The sequence below is a fragment of the Aedes albopictus genome, chromosome 3, assembly GCF_035046485.1.
Source record: "Aedes albopictus strain Foshan chromosome 3, AalbF5, whole genome shotgun sequence".
NCBI classification, from domain to species: domain Eukaryota; kingdom Metazoa; phylum Arthropoda; class Insecta; order Diptera; family Culicidae; genus Aedes; species Aedes albopictus.
The window spans coordinates 372,373,291-372,387,351 of record NC_085138.1 but is presented as its reverse complement, the minus strand read 5'-3'; the positions used below and the strand labels follow the sequence as shown (position 1 = coordinate 372,387,351).

Below are 14,061 nucleotides of genomic sequence, written 5' to 3'. Positions count from 1 at the left end.
ATTGGTATACTAAATATGATTAAGTTTTCAGAAACTATTTGTTATTTAGTAACTTAATGCATGAACCCAGTCGAACCTGCACTCAGAAATAAAAGTATACACGGAATTACTATTATTTATGCATTTTGTATCCGCATCTCTCTCACTCTCTTTCTGTTTTCATGCTATCTGCCGTTTAGCCTGGGTTGAAGCGAAGTGATTTGTCAACCCAGACGAAGCAGCGGATAGCATGAAAACAGAAAGAGAGTGAGAGAGATGCGGATACAAAATGCATAAATAATAGTAATTCCGTGTATACTTTTATTTCTGAGTGTGCATTTTGCATGAAAAATATGCATTAATGACTTCTTTTATTTTTGAGTGTACCTAATTTTTGGGTCGATTTTACTCAAAGCTGAGTATATCGAATAAACTAGTTACCCAAAATTAGGTTGTTTTCCCTTGCCACCCTCCCCCCCGATGTTGTCAAAAACAAACAGAGATGCGTCTACCCAATGGGGGTCCTTGAGCCCAATAAGCCAATTTTGAGTAAATGTAGGTATACTCAAATTTGGGTTGAATGAGGGGGGGCGGGGGTCTTGGGTTGAATTTACCCAAGGAGAATACATTTTACTAAGGTGGCGCAGATAAACATTGCAAACCACTGGTTGTCTCTTCCACTCTTCTGGTGTTCTTATGCAACTAAAATAGTGACGTCACTATTTCAGTTCCATAAGAACACCAGAAGAATGGAAGAGACAACCAGTGGTTTGCAATGTTTATCTGCGCCACCTTAGTAAAATGTATTCTCCTTGGAATTTACCTACTCTTAAGTATATTTTTTTGCTGGAGGTAAAGGCAATTTACCTAGTGTGAGTTTAATCGATTTACTCAAATTTGTCTTATTGGGCGGAACTATGGGATTGCGTCAAAAGAACTCAATTTTGGGTAGTTTGGTGGTTCCTTACACGGAACCGCCAAACTACCCAAAATTGAGTTCTTTTGACGCAATCCCATAGTTCGGCCCAATAAGCCAAATTTGAGTAAATCGATTAAACTCACACTAGGTAAATTGCCTTCATCTCCAGCAAAAACATTTACTTAAGAGTAGGTAAATTCAACCCAAGACCCCCCCTCATTCAACCCAATTTTGAGTAAACCTGCATTTACCCAAAATTGGCTTATTGGGCTCAAGGACCCCCGTTGGGTAGATGCATCTCTGTTTGTTTTTGACAACATCGGTGAGAAAAAGAGGGAAAACAACCTAATTTTGGGTAACTAGTTTATTCGATATACTCAGCTTTGAGTAAAATCGACCCAAAAATTAGGTAGTTTGATTTCTCCGTGTACACGGAGAAACTGAAAAACTCAAAATTAGGTACTTTTAAACTCAAATTTGAGTTCTTTTTCATCTCCCTTTTCATGCGCTCTTTCTGTTGTTGTCAGAGAGTGAAGAGAGAAACAGGCCAACTTTTGCAGTTCCGTGCGTCAAGCCAAAACTGAGTTTCTAGCACAGTACTTAAATTTGAGTGAATACAACCTAGTCAAAATTTCGGTTGAGTGGAAAAAACTTAAAATTAGGTATTTTTTTCACATGGAAGCAAGGGAACGTCCATAAATTACGTCACGCTTTGAGGGGGGAGGGGGGGTTCAGCAAAGTGTGACGACCCATACAAAAATTTCAGAGGTCTCATACAAAAAGTGTGACATAGGGGGGAGGGGGGGTTGAAAATGGACAATTTTTGCGTGACGTAATTTATGGACGCTCCCCAAGCAGGAACAACCCAACAAAAACATCGATTCCATCAACTCAAAATTGGCTTGACGCACGCAACCCCGAAGTTGGGTGGAAAGAACTCACGTTTGGGTAGTTTCGTCTCTCCGTGTATGTGGAGTGTGAACAAGCGAAATGGTTCACACCTTTATCAACGAGCGTGTTTGTTTTTCGTGCAGGTATCTTCCTACCTCTTACAACTTAACGTGTGTGTGAAACAAGCAGTGATAACCACGATACCACGAGGAGCGGCACCAAAACTAGTTTTTTTTTTCTATTTCTCGAATGCAAATACAAAAGCGAGGAAAATTTGAATATTTTTTTTAATAATTCCCCTACAGAGTAAGTAGTTCTATAGCCCACATTATTATTTTGAATAATAAAATTATGTCTCCATTCATTATGAGCAGGCATGTTCGACAGCTTCGGAGAATTTCTGGAAGCTCCTGAATTTCTCCGAAACGAATAGAAGTGACGTAGTGTCCCGACAAGCGTTTCGCCAAGCATCAGGAGGCACCACGACAGATGTATGGCTTTATTAGCCGATGTTCATTTGGCCGCTGATCAGCTGATTTCCCTTCGGAAGACAAGAGACCACCACCCCCCCACCCCCCGCGAAATGATATGTTCAATTTTGGAAAAGCTTTACCAACTTTCGGGTAAGTTCGAAAAACATTTGGGTACAAGGTTAAGCGGGCATGTCGTCGCGTTTACATTTACGTTCGTAGACTTTAGTCCATACAAATTTGTATGGAGCGTAGACTTTGGCCACAAACCTCTCCCGCTCCTCGGTCGGGCCCCGGCCGGGCTAGTGAGAAGCACGCCATAGATATCGTTAGAAAGAAATCGATGCTTGCTTTATTTACACCGGTGCATGGATATATGCATTACGGCTTAGTCAGCATCCATTTAGTACGTGACGCTAAAATCGACATTTTTCCACCTCTCCCTCTCCCTCCGTAACGGTTTTTGTATAGGTCGTAACGCTCGGCCGTACTCCCCCCTTCCCATAGAGCGTTACGTAATTTGTGGACGTAGTGACGTGACTATAGAGTCGAAGCGACGAATCTCGATACGAAATCAGCATCTTTATTTCTGTATGAGGTGGAGACGCGCGACAGAATTATTCCGTTTTTTTTTTATTAAAGTGATTTTCCTCCGTATTCCGTTTCGATTCGTTTTCGCGGGGAATCATTGTCGAATGGCGGGGAATGCTCCTCTGTCTCGTTAAGTTTGCTCCTGTGTGGAGTAGGCGAAATGTCTCTGTCCTGTATGGGGTAGAGACGCGCGACAGAATTGTTCCGTTTCGATTCGTTTTCGCGGAAAAACAGCGTTAAATCGCTTGTTCCTCTGTCGCGTTAAGTTCGCTCCTGTGTGGAGTGGGCAAAATGTTTCTAGTTCTGTATGGGGTAGAGACGCGCGTCATAATTGTTCCGTTTCGATTCGTTTTCGCGGCGTTTGATGGCGGGAAATATCGCTTACTCCTCGGTCGTGTTGTGTTCGCTTCTGTGTGGAGTGGACGAAATGTCTAGTCCTGTATGGGTTAGATACGTGCGACAGAATTGTTCCGTTTGGGGCTGTTCATAAACCACGTAGACCAAAATTTGGTCATCTCAGACCCCCCTCCCCCCTCGTAGACTTTCGTCAATACAAAAATTTGACCGTAGTTTTTGGCCATGAAGAGCCCCTTTCGATTCGTTTTCGCGGGGAATATCGCTTAGGTTCTCCTCTGTTCGCTCCTATGTGAAGTGGGCTAAAGACACTATATAGTGTCTTTAGAGTGGGCGAAATGTCTCTAGTTCTGAATGGGGTAGAAACGCGCGACAGAATATTATTCCGTTTCGATTCGTTTTCGCGGGGAATCATTGTTGATTATGTGCAGGCGAGGAACATCGTTTGTGTGTAGTGGGCAAAATGTTTATGGTGTTGAGACGCGCGGCAAAATTGTTCCTTTTTGGTTTGCTTTTGCGGGGAAAAGTACAAAACATTGAGGAAAAATCTGAATATCATTGCAGAGATCCCACCTTGGACAGCGCAGGTATAGTGGTAATCACGTTCAAATGTATGCGCGCCTTTTTTGTAGATGTAGTTGTGAAACTTCGTATGGAAATATTCACGCTAGTGTTCGTGTGTTGAAATGTCTCTTAGGCAGCATCCATTTATTACGTAACGCTAAAATCGACATTTTTAGACCCCCCCCCCTTTCGTAACGCTTTTTTGTATGAAAATCATAAAACTTTTTATAAAAAGCATGTTTGATAAGACTCTATAGAATTCCATAATCAGCAAAAGTATATGTATTATTTTTCTTGTCCTCTTTTAAATAGTAGGGTGGGGTGAGGCAAGATGGGTCGCCTAAGGATGGATCACCATTAGGTACTTTGTAAATACAAATCGTATAGGTTTGTATTCGTCCTCTACTCTTTAATACACTAGTTAGCTATGCTAAAAGTCGTTAAAAAGTTCTTTAAATACAAAATATGATGTTCAACAAGCAGTTTTAAAAAGTGACCGATTTTGCGTCGTGCGGGGCAAGACGGGTCACCTTTTAAGTAATTCACATTTTCTCCACTAAAACGGCAATATATAAGTTTTGTTCCGTATTCATATATGCTCCATACTGAGTAAACAAAGGCTACTAGTAAACATTTTATAAATTTATTTGGAAAACAAAAAACTTTACGATTTAAGTGATCCTAAGACGACTTAAAAATCGATGTTTTCTCTGAAAACTTATAATTTTATGTTATAATTTTAGGCGTTCATTCCGCTTGATTGAAGTGAGTTATGAGATAGTCTTGTAATAAAAATAAATAGTTTTTAATGCTTCAAGCATACGCTCAAAATTAAAGGTGACCCATTTTGCCCCGCGATTGTTTATATGGAGATTATGGAATGTATCGCATAAGAAAAATGGCTAAAACCATTTTATTTTTTATTTCCAATGAGAGTGAATAATTTTTCAATCAATACCTTAAACTTTTGTATATTCATGCTGGTCACCTAACAAAATTATTAACATAATCAAAACATGAATAATGCGCTCGAAAATGGCACTGACCCATCTTGCCACGCGACCCATCTTGCCCCGCCCCACCCTAAATATGCATCACTCACAAAACCGTGTATCAATAGGTAATCGATTCAAGCTTCAAGTTAGGAGGGTTTGCCTATTTATCGATATTTTCTGGTTGTTTTTCCTGTTCATCACATATGCTGCAAAAATAGTCAAACTCGCTGTAAAGGCCATGTGCCCTGTCACCCATGAATCAGCGCCTATGCCAGTGGTCTAACAACTCTTCGCGTGCTAATGGCATAGTTCCCCTGCCGCTTAAAGAGTTGCCACTATAATGGTAATAGGTTAGCTAAAGTCAGTTAACTGACTGATGGGAAACGGAAGCTTAAGTTTTCTGACTATTGTGTTCGCATGAAATGATGTCTGGTAATCAATCTGAAATGATCAAAATAAAAAAAACAGTTCATTGTAGTACCTAAATTGTATCGGCTGAAATTTAAGTTATCAATAATTGTCTCAACATAAATCAAGATTATGGGGAGCTTTAGGATCCTATTCAAAATTTTACTGTTTTACTTCACTCTGAATGTCGTAATCTGTAGAGCAAGACAGAACTTAAGTAGGAATAAACCGAGAAAATGGCATACCTCCCTCCAATGCAATGTTTTCGTAGTCAACATCAGTTTTGGTAAAAACTCTAATTCTCAAATCTCATGGTCGAGTTGTTTCATAGGCGAAATGATCCATAAAAAATATGCTCATGTTCTATGAAAATAAACTCGAACTCCATAAAAAAGCATTATTGATCCACAAAAAACTGCAAAATGATCCATAACTTATGCAAAAAATAGCAATGCAAAAAAATATTTCTAAAATACCGTCATTTATGTTGTTTTCCCCTAAATTTCAGTTGTATGTTTTATGGATCGTTGCAACTTTTTTAGCGCACTATTTCACAAAAAATGTGGAACATTTTCTTTATTTTTATTGCCTATTTTTAATTAAATTATTGAGCAAATTAGCAACTATTATGGATTATACCATATTTTTTATGCACCTTACTTAATTTTTTAAGCAACAAAACAGATGGTTTATGTGACAAAATGTGGCATTTTATGGATCATTTCTTATATTTTTATGGATCATTTGGTGAATTTAAACGCTATTAAATAATCATTTTATGGGGTCTTATTAGCAACTTTATTGCTCAATTTAGCATTCGTAATGGATCGTATTGCACTTTTGTATGGATCATAACTGCTTTTTTAGGGATTTTCAGTTCAATTCTGTGGAACATACAAATAGATGTTAATGATCGTTTCGAATTTGTTTAAGGATTGTTTTTGTAGTTTTATTGGTAAAAAAAAGTGCTGCCTTCAGGATCGCCACATCCAAAGCACGGTGAAGCATGGAAGAGGAAATGTGATGGTCTGGGGGTGTTTTTCTTGGAGTGGAGTGGGTAGTCTCGTGAAAATCATTGGGATAATGATTGTAGATTCCTACATCGACATCCTGCGAGAAAATCTGGAGGTTTAGCTGATCCAGATACTGCCAAGAAGACCAAGTCTTTCTTCCGGTCTTGCCGGATCAAACCGCTGGAATGGTTTCCACAAAGCCCGGACCTCAACCCCAACGAGAATTTGTGGACGATTCTAGATGCCAGGGTTTTATGTATTCATGTATTCTTTCATTACTTTCCTTACTCCCTCTTACTTCGAGTAGTATTAATATCACCGAAAAAAGCCAATTAAAATTAATTATGATAAAGTCATGCGGTAATTAAACCTAGTAAATATAGAATCCAATTGGCAAAAAAAATAAAACTTCGGTTCGCATTAAAGATCATACGGTACAATAGGAGCATGCGAGATGAAAACGCGAAAAAATCCAATAAGTAACATTCGCTCGACATGCATCTCTGAACAAGTACCACCGATCGATAGAACCGAAAATACCGCCGAGCAACATTTAACAGATCACAACCACGATCATTTTGCCTGTCTAGGGATATTAGTATTCATCTAACTACTATTACCTAGCCCAGAGGTTTCCAAACTTTTAACAACCACGGCGCCTTTTGAAATTTTCAGAAATGTCGCGGCGCTCTAAAAACATTTTACAAAGAATTCAAATGATTTCAACACTTTCAGTTCAAAATTTCAAATACAAATGTAACGTTTTTCCACAATCCAAAAAAAAAGGGTGCCTAAAATGATTTTTAAAGAAAAATTGCCTTAAAATTCACAGAACTTTACAAATATTTTCAATTTATGAAGGATTGCAATGTAATTTCATAAAATTGGTTAAATAAAGTATGTAGTGTACTCAATTTGAGGAAAAATGGATTGTTTAGAACCCTCAGGACGGCTGACAGTTTACGGTGAGGGGTCATTTTTTCGTATTCGTGGAATAGGTATACTACTCTAAAAATGGGGTTTTCAGAACCATGCACGAAATCGACACATAAATTGCCGCACTTTTTTAGGATAAGGAGATGAGCCAATCTTGGGCTGAAAATGCCAATAATGAAGACAAAACATGCGGTAGTGATGCAAGTAAAAATGTAGTCCCAAAACGTTTGAGACAGCACGAAGACTGGTAGATTGGCAGTAATTGTTATGGAATGAACTTCCAAAAAGTTCCTTGAAATATTTACTATGAACTACAAACCACAGACAAACAGACGTAACACTTCGAACATTTTTCGATTCAAATCATAGTCACGGAAACATATTCACCCAATGTTAGATATGGTCAATCTTTATTGGAATCAGAACTTAAACTAATTATTACAAAGTAATTTTCATCTACGGTTACTCTGATGATTGTTTGGTCGGTTGCGTAGCACCGACGATTGGACGCCGCAGATCGAGTCGTCGCGTTGAACGCAACACGTCGCCGAAACGCTAGTCGCCGCTCCAGATGCAATACGCCACAACTACTCTTCCCCCAAGCGACGTGGTGGCAGCACAACTCGATTGTACCTAGTTAGGGGAACAAAGCCCAAAATGCCAAGATGGGATAAAATGGCCCAACTCACAAAATCATTCCTGAATGGGACTTGATCATTGCTATAGGTAAATGGTGTCAAGATATGTTTGCATCAAACATTCTTCTAGAAGCTAGGCCACCAAACCCACGAAAAATCCTTTGATTTCCCAATGAAAATTGGCAACTTCCGGTTTTTCGTGCTTGCAATTAAGGTTTTCTGGTGATTTTATCACCAGCCAAGTGTTTCCAACGAGATAGAGGCACAAATGGAGACGCATGGTTGTTGATGTCTAAGCTTTCCATGTTAGGGGTCATTCAAATATTACGATCATCGTTTTGCGGGGAGGGGGGTAAAACTCCATTTATTGAGTATACGAAAAAAGCGTGACACAGGGGGGAAAAGAAGTCGGAAATGCCCGAAAACTGATGGGCGTAATTTTTGAATGTTTTCATGAAGTGGCATCTTACCCCATGGCAGATGGTCGTTTTGCACCACTTCCGTTTTACGAATCAGTTTTTAAAATCGCTGAAAATCGATGAAAATGCAATAGTTTTGTGAATATTTTTGATGAAGTATCGAGCAAATATTGTCTAGTTGCTGTTACCACTTTGGAAGCCTAACAAATGAGGCTAATTATCATTGACAACGATGAAAGTTTGAAAAATGGCATTTTACCCCACTTGACCCTACGTACGACCCGGCCGGTGGTGGTTGCTCTCTGGCCCGCTCCTCCGTGTCTGACTCGCCCAACGAGCCGTATTCCGACTCTTCACTAGATGCATCATTCGGTTGCGCACCTGCGCCTGTGGGTTGTCTTGCTTCGTCATCATAGTCATCGAAAGGGTATTTCAACAACTGATGGCTCCTGCGCTTGATTATTCCTAGATCGTCCGAAACGCACTCGTATAGGACAGCTCCAATCTTCTTGACGATCTTTGCTCGTACCCATAGTGGCTTCTTCGGATTTCGGTAGTCTCTTGCATAGACTGTCTCACCAATCTTGAATACCGTTCTCTTTTGTTTGAGGTGGTGTTCTTCAATCTTCTCGCGTTGTCGTTTTTCGTGATTTACCTTCAGCTTGTCGAAACGGATTCTCATCTCTCTTCCGAACATCAACTTGAAGGGACTTTCACCGGTTGTCGCGTGCTTGGTGGCGCGATACATCTCCAGATATGCGCTCAACTGCAACGATACCGACGATACTGTAGGGTGCTGTCCGCAAATGCTTGATTCCCCGGGATGAACAAAAATCTTGAAACTCCTCCGAAGAAAATGCAGTCCCGTTGTCGGACACCAGTGTACCGATGGAACCGAATCTGCCGATGAATTCGGAGATCTTCTCCACTGTTTCCTTCGAAGTCAGCGTGCGTACTGGAAACACCTCGATCCACTTGCTGTGGCTATCCACCATCACCAGGAACTCAGCACCACGAAACGAAAAATGATCAACGTGGACTCGATCACAGGGGGCGCTGGTTAAACGCCACGGGGAAATTGGATCGCTTCGCTCTGGTCGCTGCTGCATGCACATCTCGCACTTCCTACCCATGTCCTCGATTTCTTTGTCCAGGGATGGCCACCAAAAATATGACCTGGCCAAACTCTTCATCTTCACGATCCCCAGGTGGACTGAATGGAGCTCGTCTAGCAAAAACTTCCTCAGCTTGGTCGGAACTACAATCCGGTAGCCCCAAAGTAGAACTCCTTCTTCAACGCTCAGCTCATCTCGCTTCCGGTGGAAAACCTTCAGGTCCTCTTCTTGGATCATTTGCGGCCAACCAGATTTAACGTATTCAGCTACACGGCTCAACAACTTGTCACGGCGGCTTTCGACGATGATCTGCTTGCGCTCCACCAATGAACGGGTCTCAGCTTCCACAAAATTCAGGAAACTTACCGCTTCGTCCTCGTCTTCTTTGCTTCCGTCGTTACCAATGGGGTGCCTTGACAAAAAATCCGCTGGAACGTTTCGAACTCCTTTCACATGTTGAATCTCGTAGTCACAGTTCGACAGGAAAACTGCCCATCGCTGCAGACGTCCAGCTGCTGTCTCCGGAACACCCTTAGGACTAAAGAGGCTTGTCAAAGGCTTGTGATCCGTCATGAGCTTGAAATGTCGTCCTTGCAGGTAAGTGTTGAACTTGTTGATTCCGTAATATATGGCCAATGCTTCTTTGTCGATCACGGAATATCCTGCTACATGCTTCTTGAACACCCTCGATGCAAATGATATTGGTCGTTCACTCTTGTCCGGAAACTCATGAACGATAACAGCTCCAATTCCTTCGTTCGAAGCGTCGCAGTATAACTTGATCGGCATGTCCGAGTTGTAATGCACCAGTACCGTGTCCTCCGAGAGCAGCTTCTTGATGACTGCAAACGCTCTCTGCCGATTCTCCGTCCAAGAAAACTTCACGTCGTCCCTCAGCAGCTCGTACAACGGTTTCATACACTGGGCCAAACTTGGGCAAAACTTCGCATAATAGTTGGCTAGGCCCACGAATGCTCGAACTTCCTTGACATCCTTCGGCGGTTTGACATCCATGATTGCTTGAACTTTTTCAGGGTCCTTGTGCAGGCCATCCTGGTCGATGACGTGACCAAGATAACCGACTTCTTGTTTGAAAAATTCGCACTTCTGCATGTTCAGTACAAATCCCGCTTCTTTGAGTCGCGTTAGCACCGCATTCAGGTTTTCCAGGTGTTCTTCCACGGTTCTACCTGACACCATAACGTCGTCCAGATAACTGACTGTGCCACGACAGCCTTGTAGAACTTTCTCCAACGTCGCTTGAAAAATGGCACAGGCTGTCTTGGTTCCGAATGGCAGCCGGTTCATCAGGTACACACCTCTGTGCGTGCTCCAAGCCAGCAGATGCCTTGTGTCTGCGTCCACCTCTAGCTGATAATAGGCGTTCTTCAGGTCGAGCTTCGAAAAATATTTACCTCCTTGCAGCGCCGCAAAAATCTCGTCTATCACCGGGAAAGGGTGACGGTTGTCCACCAAGAACGGGTTGACCGTGATCCGATAATCTGCACACAGCCTGATGGACGAATCCTTCTTCAGAACGGGGGCTAGCGGTGTACCCCATTCAGCTTCTGATGATGGCCCTTTCGAAATAATGCCGGACTCTTCCAGTCGATCCAGCTCCGCTTCCACCTTCTCCTTGAACGCGAACGGCACCTTTCTTGGCTTGCAGAACTTAGGAACTGCATCCTCCTTCAGGGACAAATGTACCTTGCCATGCTTGAAACAGCCCAACTCACCTTCGAATACTTCAGCATGCTTCAGCAGCAATGGCTTCAACTGCTCCTTGCAGTCAACCTTCTTTTCCGACACGTGGCAAAAATCGATCTTCAAATTCCAACGGGACATTGTTTGCCGTCCGAGCAGTGGCTGCCTCGTTCCCTCGAAAACGTAGAGCTCTTCCTTGGACACGTGCTCGTTGTACCGCAGCTCCGCCTTGAATGTGCCAACCGCACGGAAACCAGACCCGTTGTAACAGACGAATTCCTCTCTCGAATCGGTGTCCAACGGTATCGCAGAAAACAACTGGTCATACAGATCCTTCGATATGGCGTTCACCGGGCTCCCTCAAAACGTACAGGACATCCGTTGACACTGATACCAACCATAACCGGTGGGGGCACTTCCAGCTTGTTGATCCTCAAATGGCTGATCCTGGGGCTTCGCTTCTGTCCACACGGCTTCTTCTTCTCCTTTGATTGCTCCGAATCCTTAGTGGGACACACCTTGGCAAGGTGTCCCTTCTTATCGCAAAGCTTGCACACGTAACTCTTGTATTGGCATTTCCGGAAATCGTGATCACCTCTTCCGCAGGCGAAACACCGTGAATCACTCTTGCACTGCTTCTTCTCCGCACCTTGCTGGATCTTGTGCACGTCCAAAACGCCACGCTGTTGGAGGGTCGATTCTTTCTTCAGTGCGATCTTTATCAAAACGTCGAAGCTGGCCGTCGCTTCTTCCTCGCATACTCGCTCGAATAGTGGACCGCGACGTAGTCCAACCACGAACAAGTTCTTGATGAACACGTCCAGATCTATTCCAAAATCGCAATTGGCTGCTAGCTTCTTCAACCTCGTGGACCATTCCATTATCGATTCCGCGTCACCTTGCCGGGCTTCAAAAAACCGTGCTCGCTCTCGGAACACAACCAGCGTCGGGGTAAACCGCTGCTTCAGCAAGTCGCAGACCTCGGAAAACTTCTTTTCTTCAGGAAGCTTCGGGAAGCACAAATTTTTCACGATTTGATAGACTTCCATGGAAACCGCCGTCAACAGGAAAGCAGCTCGCCGTTCGTCTTCCGCTTCTTCGATTCCATACGCCACAAAAAATCGCTTCAGGCGTTCTTCATAAAGCGGCCACGAATCTCCAACGTTGAATTCTGGTGGCTTGACGAAATTCATTTTTCCGGAACTTCAATTTCCTTTCTCGGTCGTCGCCAGAAACTGTTAGATATGGTCAATCTTTATTGGAATCAGAACTTAAACTAATTATTACAAAGTAATTTTCATCTACGGTTACTCTGATGATTGTTTGGTCGGTTGCGTAGCACCGACGATTGGACGCCGCAGATCGAGTCGTCGCGTTGAACGCAACACGTCGCCGAAACGCTAGTCGCCGCTCCAGATGCAATACGCCACACCCAATGCTAAAAGTACTATGTTTGGCCGACCACCAACTAGGTGGCGGTAGTGAGCAAACGTCAAACTCGAACAAAAACTATGCGAGCGCCACGGTTGGGCAGTTAGCCAACTATCAAATTTTGAAGAAGATCGTTAAATCGGTGAACGATGGGAATTATTAGAGTGTTACGTCTGTTTGTCTGTGTACAAGCTATTGATAAAGTCGAAAACTACACAGAAAAAAATATTCATGTAAAATTCAGCGAGAAATCATGCACATAAAGGGAATGCTAGAGTTAGTGTATATTTACAGGAGATATCATGTACAATTACGTTACAATCGTGTAAATTTCCGATAATAGTCACGTAACCGGTTGGAGTCCATGATGGTTTACGCGATGGTTGGCGGAAATTTACACGACGGTAATATAATTTTACATTATATCTCATGTAAAAATGCACTAAATCTAGCATTCCCTTTATGTGCATGATTTCTCGCTGAATTTTAATTACATATTTTTTTCTATTTTTATGCTTATAAGGATATTATTATAATTATTAGCTTTATGAGGGAGATTTTCAGCTGGTTCATCTCCACTGAATTTTCATAACCCTGCAAATGAAAAAAATGCCGAAAAATTGGCAAAAATCTAAAACCTCATGAAAATTTTCAGAATTTTCGGAAAACATTCGAAGATTTTGGAATATTCACTTCCTAATTGAAGATTTGGAAAATGGGAAACCCATTTGGTTGACCTTTTTTCGGAGTCTTCCTCAGAAAGGCAAAACTTTGGTGTGAGGCGACACTAGTTTTACTTAACAAAACTTAAACAACAAAAAAAAAGTTCCACCTTCAATAATAAGCGTTTGGTGTTTGTTCTTGCTCAGGACTCTACGGCGCACCTGAGAAATGATCACGGCGCACCAGTGCGCCGCGGCGCACAGTTTGGGAAGTACTGACCTAGCCGTTCAACTCGAGAACGCATGGCAAGAAGATCGTCGTTGTGATTGTGTTGCTCAACAATGGCCCTCTGTTAATTTCAATTTCTGTTCAATTTCTCTTAGCGCTCTATCCTTTCTATCTATCCTATTCTTTCATTACTTTCCTTACTCCCTCTTACTTCGAGTAGTATTAATATCACCGAAAAAAGCCAATTAACCCTTATAATCTGAACGTACGATTTGCATATTCAGAATCAGACGGGAAAAATCATAACTTCGTTAATTCTGGACCGATTTTGATCATCGACGTCCCAAAAGAACCGGGTAAATCTCTAGTTTAGATACGTGAACCAAAATTTTAAATTGGCCATCTGGTTCCGGAGTTATTCCGGGACGTACTGGGGTATGTTTTTGGCCAGGCAAAGGGACACTATCGTTGGGTTTCTAAAACTCAGCATGCGACATATCAATCTTCATGGTTTTGCAAAACAAGATCGATGGTAGTCATTTTTTAGATTTTTGGACACGTTGGACACGTTCCGGGATGTTCCGGGAACCTGGTTCTTCCGTGAAAATGGCCACTTTTATGTCTCTTCTAAGTCCTAGCATGCGACATATCAATCTTCATGATTTTGCTAAACAAGATCGAAGGAAGTAATTCTGCGGATTTTTGGCCACTTTGGACACGTTCCGGGGTGTTCCGGGAACCTG

At 42.2% G+C, this 14,061-nt stretch overlaps 1 protein-coding gene and 1 long non-coding RNA gene across 2 annotated transcripts; one reads left to right on the top strand and one right to left on the bottom strand.

Annotated features, from left to right (window-relative positions):
* The first annotated feature begins 941 nt into the window (after positions 1-941).
* Positions 942-6,145, top strand: LOC134289582 (uncharacterized). Its single transcript, XR_009998568.1, has 2 exons — positions 942-2,095; positions 2,164-6,145. It is a non-coding gene; the product is annotated as an uncharacterized LOC134289582 (long non-coding RNA).
* A 1,562-nt stretch (positions 6,146-7,707) lies between these two features.
* On the bottom strand, positions 7,708-12,189 carry LOC134290931 (uncharacterized protein K02A2.6-like). The gene is made up of 4 exons (XM_062858162.1): positions 11,368-12,189; positions 9,056-11,314; positions 8,456-8,943; positions 7,708-7,753 (listed from the first exon to the last, which is right to left on the bottom strand). The coding sequence occupies exons 1-4, from the start codon at positions 12,187-12,189 to the stop codon at positions 7,708-7,710; spliced, it is 3,615 nt and encodes a 1,204-aa protein (XP_062714146.1).
* Between the last annotated feature and the right edge of the window lie 1,872 nt (positions 12,190-14,061).

Coding starts and splice junctions, on each gene's coding strand:
- LOC134290931 (XM_062858162.1), bottom strand. CDS start 12,189: ATGAATTTCGTCAAGCCACCAGAATTCAACGTTGGAGATTCGTGGCCG. Junction 11,315..11,367: donor TCAGTGTCAACGGATGTCCT/GTACGTTTTGAG, acceptor CTGTATGACCAG/TTGTTTTCTGCGATACCGTT. Junction 7,754..8,455: donor CAACCACCACCGGCCGGGTC/GTACGTAGGGTC, acceptor TCCCCTAACTAG/GTACAATCGAGTTGTGCTGC.